The sequence below is a fragment of the Larus michahellis genome, chromosome 6 (genome assembly GCF_964199755.1).
Source record: "Larus michahellis chromosome 6, bLarMic1.1, whole genome shotgun sequence".
Taxonomy (NCBI): domain Eukaryota; kingdom Metazoa; phylum Chordata; class Aves; order Charadriiformes; family Laridae; genus Larus; species Larus michahellis.
In genome coordinates this window covers 58,875,542-58,901,563 of record NC_133901.1, presented here as the reverse complement: position 1 = coordinate 58,901,563, position 26,022 = coordinate 58,875,542, and the positions used below count along the sequence as shown (strand labels likewise).

General features: G+C 49.3%; 3 protein-coding genes across 7 annotated transcripts in view; 1 reads left to right on the top strand and 2 right to left on the bottom strand.

The window, feature by feature from the left end:
• Positions 1 to 525, bottom strand: part of SUFU (SUFU negative regulator of hedgehog signaling) — a 104,229-nt gene extending 103,704 nt beyond the window's left edge. Inside the window, exon 1 of one of the 2 annotated variants that reach the window (XM_074592208.1) lies at positions 284 to 525. The gene's annotated coding sequence lies outside the window, so the exon portion shown is untranslated. The remainder of the gene's footprint in view (positions 1 to 283) is intronic. The other variant, XM_074592207.1, reaches the window with a different exon arrangement.
• Positions 297 to 24,278, top strand: ACTR1A (actin related protein 1A). 4 transcript variants are annotated; one of them, XR_012587665.1, is made up of 13 exons: positions 297 to 419; positions 6,138 to 6,202; positions 7,083 to 7,158; positions 7,924 to 8,049; positions 8,847 to 8,971; positions 9,291 to 9,507; positions 12,278 to 12,370; positions 13,108 to 13,282; positions 14,170 to 14,231; positions 14,615 to 14,655; positions 15,283 to 17,029; positions 17,786 to 17,947; positions 24,107 to 24,278. XR_012587665.1 is itself a non-coding variant. In XM_074592209.1 (11 exons), the coding sequence occupies exons 1-11, from the start codon at positions 372 to 374 to the stop codon at positions 15,383 to 15,385; spliced, it is 1,131 nt and encodes a 376-aa protein (XP_074448310.1). In that variant the 5' UTR covers positions 297 to 371; the 3' UTR covers positions 15,386 to 17,535. The 4 variants fall into 4 exon arrangements, 1 of the variants encoding a protein (XP_074448310.1); XR_012587664.1 differs by lacking the exon at positions 24,107 to 24,278 and adding an exon at positions 19,631 to 19,765; XR_012587663.1 differs by lacking the exon at positions 24,107 to 24,278 and adding an exon at positions 18,477 to 19,049.
• Positions 18,152 to 26,022, bottom strand: MFSD13A (major facilitator superfamily domain containing 13A). Its single transcript, XM_074592203.1, has 8 exons — positions 25,858 to 26,022; positions 25,312 to 25,391; positions 24,064 to 24,513; positions 23,037 to 23,154; positions 21,915 to 22,011; positions 21,019 to 21,190; positions 20,230 to 20,423; positions 18,152 to 20,034 (listed from the first exon to the last, which is right to left on the bottom strand). Exons 1-8 carry the CDS (start codon positions 26,020 to 26,022, stop codon positions 19,781 to 19,783), a joined length of 1,530 nt encoding a protein of 509 aa, XP_074448304.1. The 3' UTR covers positions 18,152 to 19,780.

Sequence of the window (26,022 nt, the reverse complement as noted above, 5' to 3'; positions counted from 1 at the left end):
AAAAATTGAGGAAAAAAGTCTATTAGACTGGAAATCAGCCAATTGAAACCCAGTGTTTTTTTGGTGGAAGCGCACAGTTACCCCCCGGGACACAGCACCCACCGCCCCTCCCCGGTTTCATGCCCAGAAGGCCGTTTCCAGGCCGTGGCGCTGCATCTGTCTTTCCCTTTTTCCGCACTACATTTCCCGGCATGCCCCGCTCCCGCCGCACCGCCCCACCGGGCACCGCGCGGGGCCCGGACTACATTTCCCGGCAGGCATCGCGGCCGGAGGAATACATCACCCATGGGGCTGCGCGTCGCCTTTCCGCGCAGGCGCCGCTGAGGGCTGGGCTGTTGCTCCCTGACGGGTGGCTGCGGCGGCTCCTCGCCATGGAGTCCTACGACGTGATAGCGAACCAGCCCGTCGTCATAGACAACGTGAGTGCGGGCGGCCGCGCGTCCCGGGAGGGCGGGAAGGACCGGAGGGCCGCAATCCCCTTTGTCATCGGGAGCGGCCGCGCCTCGCCCGCCCCCCCCCACCCCCCCCCCTTCCCCCGCCGGGCTCGGCCGCCGCCTCAGGCCTTCGTACGGCGCCGTACGCTGCGTCCTCGCAGGCCGTCGCTGGGGCGGGGCCGTCGCTGTTCGGCGCGTCGCGATTGGCTGAGGCGGCTGCCTGTCACCCTGCCGGAGGGCCGCTCCCCGCCAGCGAGGGGCAGCAGCCCCCGCCGCCGCCGAGGTGCCTGCTGACGGGAGGGGCGGGGCGGCCCCATTGGCTTGGGCGGCTGTCAGTCAGCGGGGGCAGCCCGGCGTTACCTGCCGAAGCGGGGCGCTGGCTGCCCCGCCCTCGCGGAGAGCACCTGTGCTCATTGGCGGGCCGAGCTGTCCGTCAGGCGGGGCTGCGCCCGCGGCCCCGCCTTGTCCCTCTTTGTGCGTGGGGGACAATGGTGGCCGCTGGGCCAGGCCCTGGCCGCGCTCCCGGCGTCGTCTGGGGTGTCTGCTGTGCCCCGTCGGACCACGCTGGAGATGACACTCTACAGCCACCCCCCGTCACAGGCCCAGCGAAGGGGGACAGCCACCCCTGCACCAGACACCTCTGCCTGGCGGTCACGGCAAGGGAGTGCAGGCACCCCAGGCCTGGCTTCCCCCTTGTGCTCCGCCGTGGGTTCCCCTATGGGCTCCCTGGACGAAGCCCGCAGGAGGCAGAGCTCCTGAAGGAACTGCTCCCAGCACGGGTTGCATCAGCCGCAATTTGGCAGCGGGGTGTGGTGTCACAGATGGCAGCTCCTTGCTGATAATGCTCCAAGCAGACCTTCAACCTGTGTGGGTGATTGCGCAGTCTGAGGTGAAGGAGAGTGGTTGCATGCCTTGCTGAGATACTTCTGGGTGCAGTTCTGATTAGCCCCATCCATGCTGGCCTCCCAAGAGAAAGGACCATCCAAGAAGGGGTGGGAGGGCCTATCTTAGAGGGAGCCTCCTTCGGTGTAGTGAGTCACAGATTCACGCTCCTCCCTTCTGACCTCTGCTGCCAGCGATTCAGATTTTGTTGTGTCAGAGGGTCAGTGTTGTGCTTCCTTCTTTCTCCATCATCTTAATTTCTGCTGAATCTTTTTGCCATGTGACACGTGGACTTGCTAGCCTAGTGCTTCTTGGCCTATTGCATTTTTACCCATATGCTGGATTATTGTATGTCTTCTCAGATCAAGCCAATTATTCTTCTGTTCACTGCTTTATTACTGACCCTAATTTCCTCTCTATAGCTTGAGCTCTCTGATATAGTTTTGGTTTAGTTTCTTCCCCCGGAATCACAGCAGAGGGATTTAGGTTAGACGTTGAGGGAAAATATCTAATGGAAAAGGAGATTAAGCAGTGGAATTGACTATGTGGAGAAAAACAACGTTGTCTCTGTATTGGAGACATTAAAGAATAAGTTAGGTTGATTGTTCTTAGAAATGACAGGAGAATTAGACTGACCCTGCTGTGGTGTTGAGTGATTATCTAACCATTAAACTTATTTCCAGGCACTCTGGTGCTGTGAGGATGAGTTTGTTGTGCTGGAGTCATATAACAGCAGCCTATATCTAATTTCAGCCTGTCCTTTTGTTATTTAGAGCAATAGTTGCTGCCCCTGCTTCAGACCTGAAGAAGGGCTCATGTGCCAGCAACTGACTGTTTCTTTTCTCATTTTATCAGCTGGTCTTATAAAAGTTAATTCTTCTTCTTGCCTCTCTGATTAATGAGTTCCCTCCCTGTACAAGAAGTAGAATGAAGCAGTTGTTGTGACATCTGCCTTTAAGGCTGGCAGGCTGTCAGCCAAGGAGCCTTGTGGTGACACTGCATTTTTGGTACTCTTCTGAGTTCAGGCAGGATGGGAAGCAGAGCTGCACAGAGCAGGTACTGCTGTTCCTACTACCTCATTACTGCTGCTCCTCAGAGAGCTGCAGGCAGCTTTTCAAGGCTGAATATTATCCCATCTCATGTATGCGTGTGGATGGGAGGGGAAAGTGAGGTACTGAGCTGGTGAACAAGCCAGACACCCCAGTCACAGCCCTGCTCTGGTTTTTCGGCATGTTCCAAAATGGACATTAGGGCAGGTAGCTAAAAACTCGACAAGGAGGGTTTTTTCTCTTGCCAAACAGTACACTCGGCTGCATTTTTTCAGCAGGGAGAGTTTTGTAATATACAGTGAGTGGCTGGAGCTGTACCTCAGTACAACCTTAATTCTCCTTCTTGTCCAATAAGTCATTTTTAAGAGTTGTGTTCCTGTCTTGCACTCCAACAAGCCTGCTCTGAAGTAAATGGTCTGGGAGCCCTGATGAATGTAATGCATATGTAAACAGACAGCATGGATCAGCTGTGGCCTAAGCAAGTGCAAATTCCTTTACCTCCATGGAATTGTCTCTGTTTACATAAAAGGGGATAAAATTTGGCTTTGTAGTCTAAAGTGGTGGCATTTTAAACAGCTGAGCTGTAAGTAAAGGCTGTTGTGTCTTTGGTTTGTTCTTGGTCTTATAAAATGTGTAGCTAATAAAATAGTTCTACAACAATATGAAATGTGCACTCTCCATAAAAAGTGCTACATGGCAGATTGACTCTCTTGGTGATTTCCATTTAAATTTGAGTCCTAAATGCATCAAGATGAATGAATCAATAACTGACTAGCTACAGAGCTAGCGGAAGAGGCGTGTTCACTTACTTCAAGGTACTTAGGAGAACTTGCCTTGTGTTTATCTTATTTCACCTTTACATTTAACATGTAGTTTTTCTTCTTTTATTCTTTTGCTCAGATTAAAAAAATAAAAACAACAAAAAAAGCAAAACAAAAACCAAACAAAATGGGATAAAAGCCCAGCCAGTGTAGTTACAGGTGGAGGGATATTAACTTTGAAATTTTTGTAAGTTTTAATAAATCAAAGTTTGTTGCAGAAAGGAGGATGCATGTGGTTTTGATTATCTGAAACAAAGGTGAAAAAACAGGTCTTTACTTTAAACCTTCTGGATCAGCCAAGGTTATTTCAAAACTTAAACCTTTTCCTTTCATTGTATAGGAATCTCAAACTGGGCTATAATAAATAGATTTACTCACTGCACATGTATCTTCAAAGAAATAAAATGTTTTCAAGAAAAATTGAATGGGTCAAAAAAATGCTGTCAGGTGTTTGTAGTGCAGAGATAGCAAACAGCTGTGCTTGGTTTGTTCCCAGGCACTTGGAAGCACAACTGTGTTGAAGTCCCGTTCTACCGGTACATTCAAAACAGTTGTTCATCTTTGACTCCAGCTAGGATTTCTGAACTACTGACGCATTTGGCTAACTTCAATTTGTAAATTTTAAAATGCATAACTTGCTGGGAATCTCACCAGGACATGCTGGGTAATTTTTGGCCTGGCATAAGGAAGTTTCGATCTCTGCGTTTAAACAGGAGTATCATTGTTTTCCTGAAACCGCTTCCCAGCAGCAGGCTGTGCTGGCAGCAAGATCAGTCATTATCTTGAATAAAATATTCAATAAGCACAATATGCTGATGCCGTTATGATATTGTGTTTGATTCAACTTTTTGGCTACAAGGCTTGACAAAGGATGGTATTATTTCCCAGGTATAAAGGTGTTTATAAGCTATGATAAAGAAAAACAAAATAGTGGTTTTGTTTTATTCCTTGCTTCACTTTGAAATGAATAGCCAGAAGAGAGTCTGTCTAGGTCTTTTTAACACTTGACAGGCCACTTCGTCACACTGGTCCCTGTTAGTGCACGCTTTGGGATGCAACTGGAGCGGAGTCCCTCTTGCCCAGAGGGAGCAGTCCTGCCCAGCTGCCAGCTTGGGTGTGCTCCTTGAGACAGCCTGGCTGCAGGCGCTTGTCAGGAGATGAGGATTTGAGCAATCTGTCTTTTATATCTTTTATAATTAGCTAAGTCTGGTTTGTAGAGTGTTCCTGATACTCATCTCTTACAGAGGCATCCTGGCAGATCTGATGGCGTATTTAAGGCAGGAGTGCCCTGGCCCTGGTGGCAGAGCACACACGCTCTGTGCAAAGCCCAGCACCTTGGCTGAAACTGCTGATAAAAGTAGCTTGGGAATAAGGCACCGGGCTGTGAACTGGAGAGGCTGGGGCCGCCCCGCATTCCTTTCTGCTGAGCCTGCTCTGGCTGGTAACCTCTGGCAGGAACCAGGCAGGCAGCTGGGACGGCACCATCAGAAACCGCTGCAGCCAGAGCTTGTTTGGCAGAGCCCTGAGCAACTCATTTGTCCTCAGCCTCCAAGTGAAGACAGTGATGCTGAACCACGCAGAGGTGGTGCCAAGGTGAAAGCGGTGGGGGAACTGTGTCGCTACTCCTTTTAAAATGCTCTGGCGCATCCAGAATGACTTTTTGGCCTCAAAAACAGAGCAGTCCTGCTGCAGAGCGCTTGAGAGTGAACAGGCACGTCACAGGTTTCAGTGCAGACTTGCATGTTTTGCTCCCAGTATGGGATAAAGCAAAACTGTTCTTCTTTCTGCAGAAAGGCTTACTCCCATGGTAGTCTGGGATTACCAGTGAAACGGCTTATCTGAGGAGATCCTATGAAGATCCACTCCATAGAAAAACTTGGGTATTCCTGCAAGCTGCTCATTGTTTCAAGATGTCATTCCCTTGTGCAGGGAGAGGAAATGGAGGAGGGGAAGGAGTCAGCACAGATCCAAGTTGATGATGAGGTTCCCAGGGTGCTTCCAGGTGATACTGACAGGGACAGGAGCTGTGGGGACAGATGCCCAGTGCTGACTCCCTGCCAGGGCCTCCCTGTGTCTGGTTTTACCCGCTCTGTGTTTGCTGCTTGTTCTGCTTTGAATGACGGAGAAGGCTTTTTGGATTTGTGCCTTTCTGACTGACATACCTAATCTCTTCTTCCTTGTCCCTTCTAAACAAGCCCTGTCCTTGTCGGCCACCCTTCCTGCCCCCAGCCCTTCCCCTTGCAGTCTGACTGGAACCTTTGTTCTGTCCAGACCCCAGTCTGGATTCATTTCCAGTGTCTTCTCTGACTACATTTCTGTGACCTGCCTCCTTAGCGTTAGCTAGTTTATCCACCACCTGATCTTCCTTTTGCTAGTTTCTGTTCCAGCCTGTTTCACACAGTCCTTTCTTACTCCCTTCTCTGACTTTATCCACCCTCCTGCCATCCTTTCCAAATCCACTTCTTCTGAGAGGCCTACAGCCTTCATCCTCCCTCTTTTGCCAGCACCCCCGGAAGCTGGTAGAGTTCATTTGCTCTTGCTCAGCTTTCTGGAGTGCTCTCCTCCACCCAGAGAGTATTTAAGATCAATAGAAAACTGCAGAGCTTAGATTTAGCCTCCTGCACCCCTTAGCAGTACCACTGGGTAGAAAAATACTTGTCTGTACAGAGTGGCATTTGGGTGTGTTTGCGAAGCAGTACCAGGATGCTCCCGGGTGTTTCTGCCATGTGTCACTGCCAGGGAGGGTGCCAGTTACTCCCCTCTAGTGGCCAAGCTGGCCTGCTGGCATCTTCCCATCCCCAGCCCTGCCTGGAGAATCAGTCCCTGGGGAGCTTTATTCCTAGTAAAAAGGAAAGGATCTGGCAGTGCTGATGTACACTGCTACTCCTTTAAAACTTACAAAGGTGGCTGAATGAGTGATAAGCTCGTGTATTTATCTGTTGTTTCCACAGGGCTCAGGTGTGATTAAAGCAGGTTTTGCAGGCGATCAAATACCGAAATACTGCTTTCCAAACTAGTAAGTATTCTCCTGGTCTCGGTAAGTTCTTATTACAGTGTACCAGTTCTTTGATATGTAGAGGGGAAGAATCGTCCAATTTTGTAACTGGAGAAATGAGTTATTCTTTTTCAGCCTGCTGCCAGAAGCATCAGGCAGAGGGAATCTCTGCTATTAAGCACTTTGAGATTTTCTGGAGGGATGTGCCATAAAAGATTATATGGCTTTGACAAGCGCAACACCTAGCCAAAGCTGTAGGATCCTTTAGCCTTGAGACAATAGGAAAAGAACCAGGAAAGAGATAAAGTTGGGATGAGAGGTGTGAAGACCTCTGTATTTTTTTGTGGTGTGTGTTCTGAAGCTTTGATTCCTGCCAAACTTCCCTGGAAGTCTTCTGAGACTTACTGGAAGAAGGACTGCTAGATCAGGAACTCTGGATAGTCACTGGCTTTTATTTTCAATTGGGTGGGTTTTTAATGAGCTAATTTGTGTTCTGAGCAATGTGTTCTGTATGCCGAACTTGGGTATGGGACTATATATGTCTAATCTGAGAAGCCTAGCTGAGGTCAGGCAACACCACGTGGATCTGTCAGCTCAGTGTAGCCATGTTCACCTCAGGCACTGCTGGAACAAATAAGTCCTGAATCATCAGGGAAAGCGTGGCCAGACTCAGCTGGCTTATGTCCTGCAATTTAGGACTGTCTACAATCTGTTTTCTTCACCTCTGATTCTGAGATTAGCTCAGGGCAAACCTGGGTCTGTCTGCACCTGATAGTGCCCCCAGACTCACCCATTGCTTTAGACAGTACTGGTTAGGACAGAGAAGAACACAAAGTAGTTAATTGTTGTGTAGACCTGAGTGCGCTCTCTAGAAGCATTTACACTTTTGTTTGTGTTCCAGTGTGGGCAGACCAAAGCATGTTCGTGTTATGGCTGGTGCTTTAGAAGGGGATATTTTCATTGGTCCAAAGGCAGAGGTAAGAAAACTTGTGTACTGCACTTCTCCGTATATCTCAATATGCTGCGGTAAGATGGGCTGTAGCAGTTGTGCTTAAAAGGGCTGTGGTTCCTTGATATCAGTGTATAGGTCTGAAGAGCAGAATAGATTGTCACTTTCAAGTTTGTCCCAGGTGGAGTGGGAATTCCTGAAATTCTTGTGCCAGCCTGCTGACCACAGACCTTTTTCCCAAGTCCTATCTCTCTCACTTTTTTTCTAGGCTACTTCTAGGTCAGTATGGTTACATCCTTGTGTTTTTGACTGGGAACTTTAGAAACGGACCCTACTTGGTTGCCTTTTATCTCCCTGGTGTGGGCAAGAAGCTGTCTTTCTGCAGTCCTGATTTTGTCAGCATGTAGCTGTATGGTCTTACATTTCTTGTGAGCCCTCCAAACTACATTCCCCAATACCACCCTGTTATGTGTTATATCGTGACTGAGCTGGTAGAACAAAGATACCGTTTGATAAGTGTCTGTATGTTGGCTTGAAAAGTGTTAGGATGGAATGTGCTCTGCAAATGGCAGACTTTCCTACTTGGTCTAAAAAGGCCTTTTTTAATCTCATGAATACTTCTCTGGGAGAGATGTTTGTGATTAATGTTCAATTTTTTCCTTATATGCTAAAGACAAATTGTCTTTTAGTGGAATCAAAAAGTGTCTCTGAAATTAAATCATAGTCATGGTGCTCAGAAATGTGATTGTTTGGGTCTGACAGATATGGTCTGTTGTCCTCTCTGTTTTCTCAGGAGCACAGAGGTCTCCTCTCAATCCGATACCCGATGGAGCATGGCATAGTGAAGGACTGGAACGACATGGAGCGCATTTGGCAGTATGTGTATTCAAAAGACCAGCTTCAGACATTCTCAGAGGAGGTGAGATACCTCATCATGGAATGGCACAGGCATCATTCAGTGTGTGTATAACACATAACACCAGGAGCCTTGTAACTCCAGGAAAGATTTGGGGCGTTTCCTTTGCTTTTCTTTCTAAATGTGTCTGTTGTTAAATTAGGCTCTTTCACCTCTCAGGAGGTAGTACACAAGAAACATCCAAGTAGAATTTCTCCCTGGATCTAATGTTCTGGCCTGACTGAAAATCTAACTTTCAGATTTTGTTATTCACACTCTCTCTAATGATTCTGCTCTAGGCCAGGTGCTTCCCGCTTTTCCTGTTCTGCCTGCACATCAGGCATATCCACCCAGCAGAGACATGATTTGAAGTGAGGAAGGAGAAAACCACAATCCTGTAGTCTGGAAGGAGCTGACCAAAAATTATTAAATGACTTAGAGCAATAGGTTGTATAAGTGGAGTAGGAATATTTTGCCTGCTCGTGCTAAGACCATATGCCTTCACCCTTTCTTAGGGTCTGTGTATTTTGGCTAATCTGGCTGAATTTTGGCACCGAGAGTCATCTTGTTCATCCTTCACAGGACAGGGTCACTCACAGAGTAATTTTCTAACACTTCTTTGTAACCAAACCAGAACACTGCTGGTCTTTCAACTTTATAGAGGTTATTCACAGTCTAATACAGCTCAGTAGCGGAAATTACTCCTTTCTGCCTGCCCTCTTGCACCACTGGTTCCTAAAGTGAATAAGCAGAATTTTTCAGGAACACATGTCTAGCTGCCTCCTGATTATTGCAGCACAGCTCCATGTTTTCTTTACCAGCATCCTGTGCTGCTGACGGAAGCACCCCTAAACCCGCGCAAGAACAGAGAGCGTGCTGCTGAGGTGTTTTTTGAGACCTTCAATGTGCCAGCACTATTCATCTCCATGCAAGCTGTGCTTAGTCTGTAAGTGTCTTTTGTCTTTGATTTGCGCTTGTGAAATGTTGCCGTGAAATCCATTTTTTCAGAAACAAAAAAACCCCATGGAAGACGACACTAATGTCTGACTTATCCCCTTTTCAAGCAAGAACTGAAACTCAATTTAATTTCTGTAATAAGGAGTTTACAGGAACTTGCTGAACTATGATGAGAACTAGGTTTTGGGATTTCTTTTAAGCCCCTGTTTATGTGAAATCTCTGCTCCCCGAGTTGAGCCTGGATGTGCTGCATGCTTGGGGTCACTTTGAATTGCTTGTTCTGACTTGGTTGTTTTCCCCTTTGCTAGCTATGCGACTGGAAGGACTACAGGAGTGGTGCTGGACTCCGGGGATGGCGTTACCCATGCGGTTCCCATCTATGAAGGCTTTGCCATGCCTCACTCCATCATGCGGATTGACATTGCTGGCCGTGATGTCTCACGCTTCCTGCGTCTCTATCTCCGGAAGGAAGGCTATGATTTCCACACAACCTCTGAGTTTGAGATTGTCAAGACCATCAAGGAGGTGATGCACTGTTTCTGTGTTGAAGTCATGACTTGTGAAATCTAGTGGGAAGTGCCAGCCTGCCTAGCTCTGCACCTCCTTCCTTTATCTACTCGAGGGAGACTAAGGCCACTAAGATTGTTAAAGGACTGGAGCATCTCTCATATGAGGACAGACTAAGAGAGCTGGGACTGTTGAACTGTTAGAAGAGAAGGTTGGGGAGGGTCTCATCAGTTTATATAGATGTCTGAAGGGAGGGTACGGAGAAAACAGAGCCAGGCTCATTTCAGTGATGTCTAGTGACAGGGCAAGAGGCACAAACTGAAGCACAGGAGGTTCTGTCTGAACATAAACTTTTTTATTGTGAGGGTGACCAAGCACTGGTACAGGTTGTCCGGAGAGTTATGGAGTCTCCAGCCTTGGTGATATTCAAAAGCCGTCCAGATGTGGTCCTGGGCAACCTGTTCTAGGTGATCCTGCTTGAACAAGGGGAGTGGACAAGATGACATCCAAGGATGTCCCTTGCAACTTCAACCATCCTGTATTCTGGGACACTTATAGTCAAGGTCACATCTAATCCCTATTGAGGGTCTGTTAACACGGAGATGAAGGCAGAATCTGTTTTGCATTTATCTGTGCTGCAGTTTCTCAGGGTCTGATGATAATCTTTCACTAGTGTTTGTTTACCCTTCAGGGCATGGGTCTGTAAAATCCATGGCAGGTAGGGATCGCAAGTGGGATATTGAAAGTTGTTTTCCCCCGCCCCCCTCTGTGAAAGAATTCACTCACAGCATTTACACTTATAAAAGATTCCCCTCTTTATAGGGTCTGCAGTGTTTAGTGACCTTAGAGCAATGCAGCAATCTGGAAAGGCATGATTAAGATCCCTAGCAAAGCAGTTACCTTGGCTTCTGTTGCGTGCCAAGAGAGGAGGACAGAGGTGGGACAGCGAATAATAGCTCAGAGCTGGTGACCACTCACATCAGCTTTGCAGCATTGCCGTGCTCACACAGACGGGTTTCTCTCTGATTTCAGCAAGGCTGTGTGTGACTCAGGGCTGCCTACGCGTCCATGCCTTCAGTATTCGGGGCCAGTCTTCAGGCCAGTGCTGGCTGTGATTTCTGTGTGCTGATGCCTGGCAGTTGCCGCCACGCTGTGGGCCCCCATCACAAGCTGTGGTTGCCGCAGATAACTCTGGGCTGAGTCAGAATCCTGTACCAGGGCTTGAGAACGTTAATGTGCTATTCTTGAGTCTGTGACCTACTGGCAAAGGACCATAATGGAAATAGTTTGCTTGTTCTGCATGGCCGTGGCTCAGTGTCGCTGTGCTGAGGGAGCAGTGTTCGTGCTTCATGTCATGGTGCAGCTGAATGGCTTTTGCAGAGCAGGAGACTTTATAGGGTTGTAGGTTTTAACCTGGTAGCTGCTTTCTGTTCTACAAGTGTTTATTGCTGAATGGGAGGAAAAAACCTGACGTGTGTAGATACTGCAGCATCTGTGGACCAGAAGATCTGGTGATCAGAGGCGTGCTGGAGAACTTTGTACTTCAGAAGCAGCCTGTTTTGTACCAAGCAGCAGTCGCAGTGCAATTGCAGTGACCTTATGGGACAAAGCAAGAGGCTTGTACTCTTCAGAAACACACTTGTACTTTTCATAAACGGCCAAGGCTCCCTTTGCATCTTGGGTGCTGAAACTATTAAAAGGCATTGTGCTGACCGTTAACTGCAAAGTCTTGCACCAGTGCAATCTTTTCTCTAGACTATACACTTAGGGAAACAAAGAGCATGGGAAAGCAAGCCAAGTCCTGCTTTGCGTACTGGCTACACTCACCAGTAGTGAGTCAGAGAGAGGAAACAACCTGATTTTTGCTCTCCGGCGTACACATTTTGCTTTACTTTAAGATTAATACCTACTTCAGTGCAAACAGTGTTCTCTTTTTCTTGGCTCACTGTGAGGGTGGTCAAACACTGTAGCAGGTTGTGCCCAGAGAGGTTTGTAGATTCTCCATCTGTGGAGGTAATCCAAACATGACTGGACATGGGTTTGAGCAGCCTGCTCTAGCTGACCATGCTTGAGCAAGGGGGTTGGAATAGATGATCTCACGAGGTGCCTTCCAACCTAAATGTTTCAGCGATTCTGTTCAGATACTATTTTTTTTTAATCCCCAAATGATAACCATTTGGAATAACAAAGCTTACTGTGGAAGAAAAAAAATGGGGTGCTGGAGCAGTTTGAAAAGTCAAAGTATTTTGTTTCCTGTAACTTAAAACATAGGTGGTCAATGGGAAGTAAGCAGCTTAGATCATATTAAGGAATTTTTGCTGTTAGTTATTAGTTATCGTTTACCCTGTTGAAATGCAGTAAGGGACTTTGTTCATGCTCCTAATGTGTTGCAAAGTTACCTGAGCGCACCTTTATACGAGGTTAATGGCACTAAAGGTGTTTCAGGTGCATGTTTTACTTTGCCCTACAGTGGGTTGGAAGCGCTCACAGGATAGTTACCCCATCTGCGCTAGAGGGAGGTAACTCCTAAGCAGTAAGAGGTGAGCAGCAGCTAGAGGCGGGGTGAGCGTCCTTGATGTCTCTAATCATCACACGGAGCTGCAGCATGAATAGGTATTTTTACCTGACGTGAACCCAAAAGATCTTTTCCTCAGCACAAAATATTGTTGAAATTGGTCTCCCTTGAGGGAGAATACATGAATTTTTGTTGTTAGTGAGAAAAGCATTTTATCAGAGGCATTTGGGTTTACCCTTCTCATCTCCCCCTCCCTGATTCTTTCCTCTGCAGCGTGCCTGCTACCTGTCAATAAACCCCCAGAAGGATGAGACTCTGGAGACCGAGAAGGCTCAGTACTACCTGCCAGATGGAAGTACTATTGAGGTTTGTAAGGGCAACCCTCAGAGAATTCCTGATGTGAAGCACAGGGTTTCTAGAATATCTTTCAGCCTAGTGATGGGAAATTTAATGCGGTGTTAGGCGGGAGGGGATAATTTTAAAAGACCAGAACTCATCCCAGACTGTTGACTGTGCACTGGAATTTTTAGGGGAAGGAAACCTTATTATAAACCTCACAACTTCTACTGGAAGTCCTGGGTAAGGGTACAACGTGACCATGGGGACTCTGAACTGTTTGAGTGCAGGCTCTGATTTAGCAAGTCTTTATGCAGATGAGGAACAGAGTGTGGATAGTTATTAGGTCGCTGTAAATTCAGCAGTGGTTTTGTATGTGGCTTTTGTCCTGCCTAGAGGTGCAGAAACAATTACTTTGAAGAGTGAGCTGGGAATACTCCTGAAAAGATTGAGCCTACTATAGAATGGTTGAAGGAGAAGAAATACAGGTTTTACCTCCAGCACCAGGGGTGGATCTGCTCCTTTTTCTGCCAGTGACCTGCTGTATGGGACTGAGCAGGTTTCTTCATCTCTTTCATCTGCAAAATGGAAACAGCACCTTTTCTAAGAGCAGTAGACCAAACTGGTGTTCACTTGGGAGCTAGTGATGCAGCATGAAATGTCCAGGAAACTTTGTTACTCTCAAATTTCATGTAGTAAAGGCAGGCCCAAACTGTAGACAGTGAACAGAGTCACACTGCTCTCTCTTCCTCTCTGATCCCTTGCAGATCGGCCCTGCCCGTTTTCGAGCCCCAGAGCTCCTGTTCCGGCCAGACCTGATAGGGGAGGAATGTGAAGGACTCCACGAGGTGCTCGTTTTTGCCATTCAAAAATCAGACATGGACCTGAGGCGAACGCTGTTCTCCAACATTGTGCTGTCTGGAGGCTCCACGCTTTTCAAAGGTTCCTGCCTCTCCTCTTTCAGTGGGCTGTGACATATCTGATCTCTTGCTTCCTTCTCACGTGAAACTGGGAAGACAACCTAGATCACCCAGCTTGTCCTGTGAGATGAGGACTGTGGGAACTCTGCTCTCTCAGGGGGGTTACTGTCTGATTTTCCGAGTCCTAGTCATACCCTTCTGGGTATGCAAGACACCTCTGCCCTTGTATATCACTTGCTGGGCTTGGGGGGGCTTTTATCTTTTTTCCTCCTATCACTCTGCCTGTGTCAGGACTGAATAGCTGTGCTCATTTCTGCTGCTCTGTTCAGGATAGCTGAGACTGGATACCTAAAAGGCTCTTGCATCTCCTGAGGTTCCTTAGGTCTTTGGTACCTGAGAGAGTCCAACAGTCCTGGTACTGCATGAAATGTCAGCTACATGTGTGCAGAAAACTTTCTACCCATCCCCTCAGGGCTCAGCTGGCCCCCATCAACTTAAAGATCTCCTCTGCCAGAACCCGTCAGCGTGTTATCCACAGGTGGACATCTCCAGATGTCCTGGTCTTCCCAGTCAAACCCTGTTCCCCAGTACAAATGGGCTGGACACAGGAGGAACGCCCAGAGAAGGAGGAGGGAAATGGCCCACCAGTGTTCTGAGCAAAAAATCTTGTTTGCTTGTCTCAAGCTGCTGCTGAGGGATAGAGCCTGTTGTGCCAGTGTTTGAGGTCTGGCTGAGGGAGACAGAAACGTTGTCTCCCTGGCTGTGTTCTCTGCATCTCCAAACGCTGTCTCTGTGAGATCTGGAGTGGGATACTTGAATAGGACTGCACAGGACATGTCCACATTGTTATTAGATAGAACTTGGGATTTTGCGGAGGGGCTCAGACTACACATTTTCTGTCTTGTGTAGGCTTTGGTGACAGGCTGTTGAGCGAAGTGAAGAAACTAGCTCCGAAGGACGTCAAAATAAGGGTAGGAGCAGTCTCTTTTGTGTTTTATCACTTACTATATGTGTGTTGTTCTGTAGCCTTTAAAGAACTGTGCTGAGAGTGCAGCTGTCATTTGTTTCAAACCGGAAACAGCTTTCCTGAGACAGCCCAACAGTATTTGCTGTTGTCATGAAAACCTGTTTGGTTTCACCACAGAGAAGATGGCTCCTGTGACAACGTGACCCCCGTCCAGTATCCTGGACTACTGTGGCTGTTTTGGGGTGGTGGGCAGGGGTTTTGCTGGGTGTCTTTCTAGTGGGAGAGATCATACCTGTATTTGTCAGCTGTAGTGAAATGGGGGGAAGCGTGGCAGAAGGAGCAGACTGGATCTTGGGAAGGTACTGACTGATTCTCTCTTTCTCCCAGATATCAGCTCCTCAGGAGAGATTGTATTCCACGTGGATTGGGTACGTACTGCGCAGTGATACATCTTGTGGTGGGATGAGGGCTGGGGAGGCATAGCCTATTGGCACTCACGCTGTTGTCCCGTCTGGTGCTGTGTGTCAGGAGGTCTCATCCTTCAGCTGCGCAGTGCTCAGCGTGGTTACTGAGCTTGACTCCATCTGCACTGCCAGCCCTTTAGCCTTTTCTATCATTAAGGATCCTGCAGGACCCATTAATTCTCCTTTTCTTACCAGTCTTAACATCCAGTCTGAGGTGGAACAAGCTCATAGGTAGTACATTACTTGGGCAGAAGCTCTAGGTACATTCTCCCTCTTGTGTATGTCTTTGCTGCAGATTGGGAGAACTAAGCTCTGCTCCACAATCCTAAAAAATGAGACCAGATCCTGTGTGACGAGAGCTGGGGTTTGGAGCAGCAATCAGGAGGTCGTGTGGGAGGGGGCGGCTGGTGCTAGGCTCTGTAGTGCTGCCATGTTTGAGGCTAACAGGAGGGGAAGCGACTGTCCAGAGAGCATTTCTGTTGCAGATAACTGGGAAGTGTCATACAATGGAAACAGCTCATCTCTGCAGAGATATGATGAGGGTGCCCCCAACATTTTCCTTTAACTCATAACGTGCCTGTCTCTCCCCAGCGGCTCTATCCTGGCCTCACTGGACACCTTTAAGAAAATGTGGGTTTCGAAAAAGGAATATGAAGAAGATGGAGCTCGTGCCATCCAACGAAAAAGCTTCTAGCCCTGGGACCTGTCCTCAGTCTCCTCTGAAGACTCACTTCAGTTCTAAACTCGCTTTTCTGAGTCCGAGTGTCTGAGAGCTGCCTGTGTGTGTGTGTGTGCGCCAGCATGCCCCGATGTCACTGAGCAAAGACGACAGCAGCAGGAGGGTTGTATTAGTACTACTAACTTCTTATTTTTTTTAATTTTTTTTTTTGAACGGAAAGGAGAAAATACCAGGGAATTTCTCCCAAATGGCCCATTCCTTTTTCATTTCAGTCCCTTAATTTCTGTATTGCAATCACATTTGTCACTGTAAAACAAACAAGCAAGCAAGCAAAAACAAAGGGAACAGCTTATAGAAACTGCCTAGCAAGCCAGAAGGGAGCCAACCACTGCAGACTGCTCACGCAGGCGTTAGTCAGCCCGACTGTGATGCCTGGATTGTCTGGAAACGCACAGCTGAGGTCCCATAGCTACTTTCTTCTTCAGCAGTGTCTTCACCATCAGTAGGTTTTTTGAAGTTGTTTTTAATATATTTTTTATTAAGAGAAAGCACATTCTCAACAGTTAAACCCATTTGCCCCCACTGTTTTGGGGTGTGAGTGCGTGTATGCGTGTGTAACTTCTTAGCCTGGTGTGTGGGTCTGCACCACAGCTGGAGAAGTTGGTGATAGGACTTAGTTTGTATTGCATGGAGTAGAACAAAGCAAATCTAATCAGCTATCATTGTACTAGACGGTTATTCTCTCGTACCTTGTTTTAAATATCTTTTCTCCTCTGGAAGCAAGTGCCCCAGAATGGGGGTGAAGGCACTTGTGTGTTTCCCCCTCAACCTGCCAAGATTTACAGTGCTGAGTTCTCATGTTCTTTCTCTGTAAGAGTCGAGGCTGTTTCCCACCTTCCTGCCATGTTAGGGCAAAGGGAGCATGTATTTGCAGCCAGGCATAACTCTTGTGTACTTTATCCATTCTGGGGCAAAATAATAATTGGGAAGGTGCATTGTAATGTAAGAATTGTTTTATTTATTGAAATGTCTGAGGATATCTCAAATACTGACCACAGCACCTGGGAATTATGCTTTGGGTCTTCTTTGAACACCTGCTACCCAGCTGTCCATTGTTTGGTGTTAACACTGTTCACAGCTTAGCGGAACAACCGGCCAGCTCTGCCATACCACTGCCTAACTGGTCTTGAGGGAGTCGCGCTGTTCTCTATGAATACACTGCGTTAGAGGACAATAAACTGTACCAGGACGTTGGTGTGAGCAGGAAGCTGTCGCCATGGCTGTGTTTGGCAGTACTGCACATGCCTTTCTGCTCACCTGGTGGCTGCTTTGCTTCTGCTTTTACAGCCACGGGCAGGCCTGCAGACCCGCTTGCACTGGGGTGTGCCACTGTTTCCCCTCTAGGTTTTACTTATGCGTTATTTGGTGCTCTGTCTTTTTTTTTGTTTTTTCTTCCCCCCCATTGTCAGTTTTCTGCAGTACCTGGCAGTAGCTGTGGAGCTGGAGTTGCTCAGTGGCAGTTCCTGCCTGTTCCCCACCTTTCTGTTCATTGCCACACACCACCTCGGGGTCACTCTCAAGCGCAGAGATGGGGTAAGAGCTGAAGGGCTGCTGCAGAGACGTGGCACAAGCTGGTGCATCGCCCCAACTGACGTGAATGTAAGCAGCAGCGTGTTGCCCCTGTGGGAACCATGTTCTTGGAGCTTGAGGCTGGGCTGGGAGAGGTTGTAGGCAGGCAGGTGTGGTGGTCTCTTCCCAGCTGAGGCCAGGCTGCTCCTTCATCTACCCTGATCAGAACAGACTGTTATTTAAAGCAAGAACCTGTTGGGTAGAGAAGAGCCATCAATGCTCAGCCTTGTTCTGCTGAAAAAAATCAGTTGTGTTCTTGCTGGTTTGCTGCAGAGGGGAAGAAGCAAACCCCTTCTGGGTTTGGTTACCACACACCCCCCAGGCAGTGCCCCGGTCTCTTCCTCCCCTTCCCAGCCCCTCTGCTGGCCTTGCAGAAGCAGCAGTGCTCCATTTTGTAACCTGCAGTGACCGGGTAGAAAGGTGCCGTCTCCAATCTAGCATTTGTTTGATCTGCCTGACTGTTCCCTTGCACACTGTCCAAACCATGTTGCCTGGTGGTGCCCAGCATACTTAAATAAAGTCATTCATATACAACCCTCAAGCCTCCTGGCCTCATCTTCCCACATTTGCATTTTTAAGGAGGTTACTTGTGTTTTTTTCTTGCCTGTGCAGAATTGTTGCTGGCCAGTCTCTGCAAAGAGACCGTTTCTGGTCCAGCATTGCCTTCCTGATCCAGCTTTTGAGCAGAGCGAGGAGAGCCTTGGGCTGCCTCTGTGGTCTGTACTGGTGATGTCCAAAGCTATTTTTCTCCTCAGCAACCATTATATATTCTGTTTCTCACTGCAGACGGGACAGACGAGGCGCAGAGAAGCTGTGAGTGAGGGCTGGTGCAGGCAGTGAAGGCAGCCCTGGGAAGGTGGCATGGTGCCCAGCAACATCCCCAGCCTTGTCCCCAGAAGTTGAAGGAACAGGACAGTCTAGTCCCCGAGGCCTTCTAAAGCAGCAGGGGTAAGTGACTCGCCTCCCCCAAAAAGGCAGGCGACACACCAGCCCCCTGATCCTCTCTGCCCCCTGCAGAAACAGGCCAGGTCCCAGCAGAGTTTTGCTGCAGGGGAACGTCCCTTTTTCTCCCATACAACCCCAGTTGTGCCCCTGCGACACCACATGAACCCGGCCAGGTTAGATCCCCCTGCTAGAAAAATCACCAAGCAGTACAGAAAAGATCATCTTTAATTTATGAAATGAAGAATCATTCTCAAACTTAGTTGCACAAATAACTTATGATTGAACTATCAAGAGTTACAGAAGCCTTGCGGCAAGAACGTCTTGGTCCAAGACAGAAGGCAGCCGTGTCCTGAGGCAAGAGGGCAGGTTTGTGGGCTGAGACCCCCGAGGGAACCTGGCACTAAATAAAGAACAGCACACCCCCAAGCACAGAGCAGCCTTCAAACGCTGCCTGCAACCCCCCTGCTCCTGCAGGGATGCGCAGGGCAGAGCTCTGCTTTGGCACATCTCTTTTCTGCCTGCCCCCAAACAGGGATGGAGGAGACATTCCCTCACCACAGCAATCCCTTTGGTGACTACCTGCCCGCTCTGCTCCGAGGCAGAACCAGGGAGACCAAACCACCTGCACTCTTCCTTGGGTCCACAGCTCGGCAGCCAGCTGATGTTGGAGGTTGGACCAAGGTCCCTTCCAACCCAAACCGTTCTGTGATTCTATGATTAAACTCTGGGGCACTGTTTTAAGTGGAGAGGAGCCAAAGTGTCAGTCTCTCCCCACAGAGGTAAAATCTCAACCCTGTGAATGCCCACCATTGTATCAGACAAGCTCCTAAGAGGAACTGAAGGCACAAAAGCAGGACCTGGTGTCTCCTCCAGACTGTGCTCTCCCCCTGTGAGAGGGGAAGGCGCCAGGCTACCTCACGGGGTCACCTGGAATGGCCCTAGGCAGGGAAGCACCTCCATTGGCTTGGTTAGGGGTTGGTTCCCTGACCTTGGCCCCATGGCCCCAGCCAGCATGGCAGGGGGCTCTGGCACAGCTGTGTGATGGTGACAGTGCTGAGTGGAAGGGGATGTGGAGGAAAGAGGAGGAATAAACACAGGCAATGGGATGCCAGATGAGATGTTCCAGCTCAAGACTCTTGATCCCAGTTCAAGCCCCGCACCTTTCCCAGTCCAGCAACAACTGCCTCTGTGAGGTTGCGAAGGAGGGAGCCTCAGCATAAAACAATCACAGCCAGCAGACCCTGGCTGTGCAGGATATTGTCCTGTGAATGAGAAATGCCTAAGAGCAGATTTGGTCCAAGAACCACAGCACTGTACGTGGGAGAGGTTGTATCAGCTACTGGGAAAGGCCTCCAGGTCCTCCCATTCCTGCTCCTGCTGTCCTGAAATCACCCTCTGGGTCACTTGGTCCCTCAGGAGCCTCCCACTCCACTCCCCAAAGCTGCAGAGCTCTAGCAAGGAAGGAGTCCCCATGCTGTCCCTTTCTGCTCAGCTAGAGCCATAACCAGGGCAGAGGACCACGCTGGAGATGGGGCTGTCCCCAGCACACACTGCAACCCAGCACCTCCCTGCTGGGATGAGCAGCCCTCTGCTCCCTGCAACAGGCTATGATAAAGTGTTCTTGCTCCTGTGGCCAAGCAATCTATCCCAGGCCCCTCAAACATTGAGCTTCTCTGCCTTCCCCAGCGATCACCTCCTGGAATGAGTAAACATTGGCATTACAGCATTTCACAGTTGAACTGTAAACATCGGGGTTTCTCAGCCTGCCATTCCTGTGCTTTGCCTGCTGTCCTGCACCAGCCTAGGACCAGCAACGCCCCGGGGGCTCAGACACCTCTAGATTGTTTTGACCTCCGGTGCTCGGCCTTGCGTCAGGTTTTGGCGCTGAGCCTTCACCATCTGCAGACGTTTCCCATGCAAGCTGAACTGCGACCAGCTGAGGAGCTGCAGCAGTGCGCACACGATGGGTACAAAGACGAGGAGGTAAAAGCAGCCCTGGCGAAGAGTTGGCTCCAAGGCTGCAGCAGACTCCAGCTTCGGCTGGGCGCTCACAACGTTGCTCAAGGGGTTGCGCTGGAAGATGTCGTAGCCTGGTGTCAGAGAAGAGTTTGTGAGACCGGGGACAATGGGGATGGACCCTTGTCCGTTCTGAGTGACTGGCTTGGAGATGCAGAGACCAGGCACAGCTTAGCAACTGGAAGAACTTTCTGCACCCACCCAGGGCACTGAACGCAGTGGAGGTCTGCCCTCTCCTGCCCCAATGCTTTCCTCAGGAGCAGACTTACCTGTGTACGTGCAGAGCAGCCAGGTGCCGATCAGAGGGGCGAAGGTCTGTCCTGGCTTGGTGACCAGAGCCACCATCCCAAAGAGCAGTGCGGAGGCCGCCTGCTTCCTACGGTTCAGGACTAGATCCTCATCCACCAAGTCGGTGACCACCAGGTTGAGCAACTTGCAGGTCCCTTCTGTGAACACCCGGTTGCTGCAGAACAACAGGCAAAACACTGAATAGAGGCATCAAGAAATGACTGGAGTATGAGAGAGATCAGAGAAAATGGCAAGAGGGTAGAGAAAGGTTCCCCAACACTTAAAGAAAGAATTTGAGAAGCTCTGGCTACAGGAGGGGAACAGTGCTAGCAATAAGCCTTGTGTACCATGCCATGATGTCTTAGATCAGTCCTGACCTGCCACACAGACAGGGCTGGGGATAGGACACGCTGGGCCAGTGGCTAACAGGCAGCTGCCGCACATACTGGGGGCTACGGCCACAGGCAAGCTGCAGAGGTGGGGAGCTCAGCTCAGCAGCCAGCAGAGGCTGCTGCAGGCTGCCACCAGCCCTGCTGGGTCTCTGTCCTCCTGAACATCCCTGCCTCCCTCACTCTGCTGCAGGCACAGCCTACGGATTCTGCAGTGACACGTTGCAAGCTCAGGTGCAGTCAGAGCTGGGAGCCATATGGCTTCTGTGCAAAGCTGGCTACTGCTGCCCACCTCCCACTCCTCTCTGTAAAACAGGGACAAGTCATTTCCCCTCCCAGGTGGCAGAGAGCAGGGGAATTGAGTGCTGCCTGTCTACATACCTGGCAATGAAGATGCAGAGCAGATACACCTGATCGGGTCCTGCCAGGAGCATGACAACGCTGAGAGCCAGCTTCAGGAAGAAGAGTCCTCGCACCACAGCATAAACCCCACAGCGGCGGCAGAGGGACAGGAAGTAGAGGTTGTTGAGATGGGGGGCAATGTAGGAAACACCTGAGCAGAGACAGAGGCACAAATAGCTTCAGGGAGTTTCAGCATCCACCATGTCCCCAGGACCGATACCGAGAGAGGGGATACAGCTAGCTATTGTCAGCAGGGCTGTAGGACACAAAGTACAGAATAGCCCCCATGCACACAGAGAAGGCTTCGTGGCACAGCAAACACTCTTCCTACAGATGGAGGCCACCTTCCATCAACCTCACAGGCAGGAAGGGAGAGAATACTTTCCCAGTGTCACACAGGGCCTGTGACTCAGCCCTGGAACAGAAATGAGAGGGAGAGGACAGCATGACCAGACCTGGCCCACACAGAACCCTCCCAGGGTAATCCTAGGACCAGTGCCCACAGATCTGGGGCAGCCTAGAAATGGTCTATACACCACAGAGAGGAAGGGATTAAATTCAGGGCTGTGTTCCCTGATACACCCTGGGGACGCTATCTGCAGCCACTAATGTTCAGAACAATACCTCTGTGGCATCTAGCCCAGAGTCCAACATGCTGGTCTCACCACTAGAAGAGGCTCCAAGTTACTTCCGTGCCCAGGAAGGAAGACACAGAGGTCCCAGGGAAGCGTGTGGGATGTGTGCATGTGTGAATCTTACGGCCCACAGACTGGCGTGTGAGCACACCTCTCTCCAGATGAGGTCTGGGAAGAGTGAATCCAGACTCAGGCCAGGTCCCAACCCAGCTGCTCCCTCCAGTCCCACCTGAGACTCACCGAGCAGGAAGGATCCAGTAGAGACCGAGATCTTGTCTGACAGCAGGTGCTCCAGGAACAGAGGGAAGAAGTTGCTGTTAAAGTGGCAGTGAAAAACCTGTGAAGGCAGCATGCAGACGAGCTGGTCAGCAGGAACAGCAGTAAAAGAGAACAGAAAAAGCTAACAGCCCTCTGGACTCTGTTATCCTAGGAGCCCTGTGCCAAGGGACCATGCAGGATGGGCCTGGAGTACTTTAGTAGAGCAAGAGCTTGTCTGTGGAGTTCACGACACTGAAGGCTTTGAGACCACAAAGCTGCAATGCCACCAGCCATGCCCACTGCACCCCTGGGGTCAGCACCACTTCCCAGCTGCTGAGGCACTGCTCACAGGGCACCTGCTCAGCACACAGTGCTGCTGGGGCAGGCAGGGCAAGGAGGTGACGGCAGTGACCACAACGGTTTGGGGGAGACAGTGACATGGCAGGAGGGAGGAGGCAGCTGTCAGGAGGACAAGGATAAGGTGGCAGCAAGGCTCAAGGCTCGAACACAAAGATGCAGAGCAGCATCAAGAGCCTGCCTGAGGGGAACTGAGGGATCGCTGGGGAGACAGGAGCTGTGATTGCAGCACACAAAACCGAGGAAAGCTGGGCAGGCTGCCGGCATTTGGTAGTAATCACTGAAAAGTATGAAGAACAGAAATGCCAAAAGCCAGCTCGGAGGTGGATCCATCTGGGCATCTGAAAACAGTGATGTGAGCCTCAGGAATGCAGGAGAAGGAGACACTGCTGACAGCCACACCACCAAACCGCACTCCTGAACTCATCCCCACCATGAGCCAGGTTTTGTGCTTCTGCACCCCAGATGGGCTGCACAGAGCTCAGCCAACCTCCGTAATCCAGCCTACACCCAGGAGAGAGAAAGGAACATCCCACAGCTTGCTCAGGAAGTATCCTCAGGTCACAAGCAGGGAGAGTGGCTACCAGCTGCTGAATCAGCCAGCACGTGCGAGAGGCTCCAAGAGCAAGTGGGTGCTGGAAACACCTCTGCCCTTCCTGGGGAACTCACATACTGCTGAACCACCATCTCAGACAGCCAGAGCCAGCACTCATCCTCTGAATCACAACATGTTGCTGCTGCGCCTACCTGGACGAGGTTCATGCAGACAAACCAGAGGAAATTGCGATGTCGGGAGAGCTGCTGGAGATACTCTGCCAGGGTGATCCTCTGCTCCTGGGGGACGGAGAGTTTCTCAATGTACAGCCTAAAGGGAGAGAAGGAAAAAAACAAAAAAGCAACCATGAATCCCTCACATCAAGCAAGAGAGAGCCCCCAGCTGCAAAGCTGTCTCTCCTCAGCTCCCACCCCAACTTTCCTGCTCCCTGGCCCAAATCAAAACAGCACTTTACAACAATGTTTGCTTATTGCTAACAAGAACCACAGGCAACGGGTCTCCCAAAGAACATTTGGCTTCTGAATTCAAAATTCAGATTTCTGTCCATAAAAGCATTGTCCTCTTATTAGCCATTCCACTATGCATACGCTCCTCTTCCAGATCCCTGCGTTAGCTCACCTGGCAGATCTCAACAGGATCTGCTGTGTTAGTACAGCATAATGTTGGCAGCTCAATACACAAGACAAGTGAGGCAGCCCAAGGAAAAGCAAGGGAGCTGAACGGGCAAAACCAGCTGCGTGGTGGCCCACCAACAGCCCAGCCACTTATCAGGTAGCTAAAGCAAGTGAAAGGGTAAGAGACATTTGCTTGTCCAACTCCACAGGAAACGGGCAGCAAGGTGGTCTCATGCTCAAGCAGGAATGCTTTCCTGATAAGCTGCTTCTGATATTTTGCCACTCACAGGCCTCACTGGGTGCTCTAGACATTAACTCATTTCAAGTTCCAAACACTGGATGGGCCATACAGCAGGTCAGGGCTCTGCCTCCAGTTTGGGCCAGGGGTGCCACGAGACAGTTTTGTCCTATTTTCAGAAGGCCTTAGGAGCCAGTGTGACAGAGGTGATTCTGAAAACTGTATCAACAGACAAGAACCGTAAGAGATTAACAAAAGTTTGCCTCGTCCTGGATCTTCCCAACATTTAGTTTGCTGCAGTGCATTAAAGGACTCTACAGATCTATGCCAGGCCTTTGTTCCTGCTGCAGAATTGATGACACTTACTCTTTCAGGGTTGATTCTTGGTCCCATTTTGCTTTCCCATCAGCCTCAAACCGCTGGCGGAGCAGCTGTGTGGACAGGGTAAAACCAACAATGGAGCAGAGGGCCAGCACGATGCAAAATATGCGAAAGGAAAAGAAGTCCTCTTTGTTCCACACCGCGTAGGACATGAACACAGAGAGGGAGCCTATGGCACTGAAGAGGGAGCAGTAGAAGTTGAGGCTAGTCCTGTCTTTTGCTGAAACAGCCAGGTCTGCGAGCAAGGCGTTGTGATGGAGGTCAACCATGGTGAGAAAGCTGTCGTACATGCAAAGGCAAAGAAGGAACTGCAAACCAGGATGAGCCCAGGCAACCCAGAAAGCCAGGAAAGAGATGGCAAAGAGGGGGCCATTGTGGCTTAGCGCTCTGAGCCTCTTCAGAACTACTTCTGGGGAGGAAATCTCTGCTCCTGGCCTGCAAAAGAAGACAACAATTTTAGACACTTGGATAACACCCTGCATGAACATGTATTCTCCCTCTTCAAGGAAGTCATATGAACAGCTTAGACACAAATAGAGCTTTTGATCATGCAACAAGCACCCACATCAGATATCTTCTCAGCTAATATGTGAATACACTGAAAAGATGGGTTTAAGAAGGCCAAAAAGCATGAAGGAAAGGGATTTTTTTTCTCCAGAGCAAGTCTCTCACGGAGAGTGCTGCACTGTCTGTGCTTTGCACGGCATAAACGTTAAACACTTAGAAGTTTTTACTAGTTGCAGGAAGCCACACCATGATTCTCATTAAAAGCTTGACATAAATGAGAAATGCTGATGGCCAACAGTGATCCATGATCCAGGGAGTTTGGGAACAACTGCTCTGAGGCATTCCAGGTGGAAATAATTGTCCTTTCCCACCTGGCGTCTCCAAAACCACATACAGACACTCTCCAACACCCTACTAAGAGGCTTGCTCATATAGGAGGGGCTTGAGATTTTAGATGCCCATATATTAGGTTTTGTATAACTTGTGATTGTTAGGGGTTAGGGTCACATCTACCCAATAGGTGCATGACTTCCTCTATCCAGCCAAGTACTGAAATAACATGCAAAGAGCACTGAACTTTAGAGATGCCAGGAAAAGGAGGTATTTAAGAGTACCACGCCCCAGAAACCATTCCCACACTATCATCTTAAAGCTTCCCATTTCCCATCATTTCCCCCAGAGACTAAACAACTTCCCAGCCTCTGCTGGAAGTGGAACTGAACTTACTGCTGTGTGCTAAGGAACACTCGGTCACTCAGCCAACCAAACAGAGGGTCATTGAGGCTGTTCCAGATCAGAAACACTGTCTAGGAAAGAAAACAGGACAGTGAAACAAACCACAGGATGGCTCCCGCAAAGACCCAGTTCTGTTACTAAAGCAAGCAGTGCTGAGCTGGCGTGCTGAACAACCAGCAGGAACAGTTCCAGTGCACCTTCCCTGCCCCATTGCCGCTGTACGATTCTCCTGTCTGGGGCAACTGCCAGATGAATACAGCAAGGCCAGTGGTTTTCCCTGCTTGTGAAACACCCCAACATCCCCAGAGGAAAGGTAGTCTTAAGAACAAAGTCTCTGGGTTTTCTATCCCAGTTTGTTCTATCTTTATGTAAGCAGAAAAAAATGAAAAGCCGAAATTAGCACTCAGAAGGCTCCCTTGCTTGCTCTCCGAAGGGAAACATTGCTATTACAACTAACGCTCTTAATATTTCTAGCAAGGAATGGTCTTGGTTTCAGAATTTCTTACTTAAAAGGGCAGAAATCTATGGAAGACTAACCTCTCCTATCCAAAAGGACAGTTTATCAATCTTGTAAACAGAGACAAAGGTGTCCACGTAGTACAGGAGGAACACATTGTGCAAAATGGAAACAAACAGCGACAGGGACCCGTAGATCACTGCAGTGGGCAGATGAAAAAGACAAGCCAACGGTCGCAACCCCAT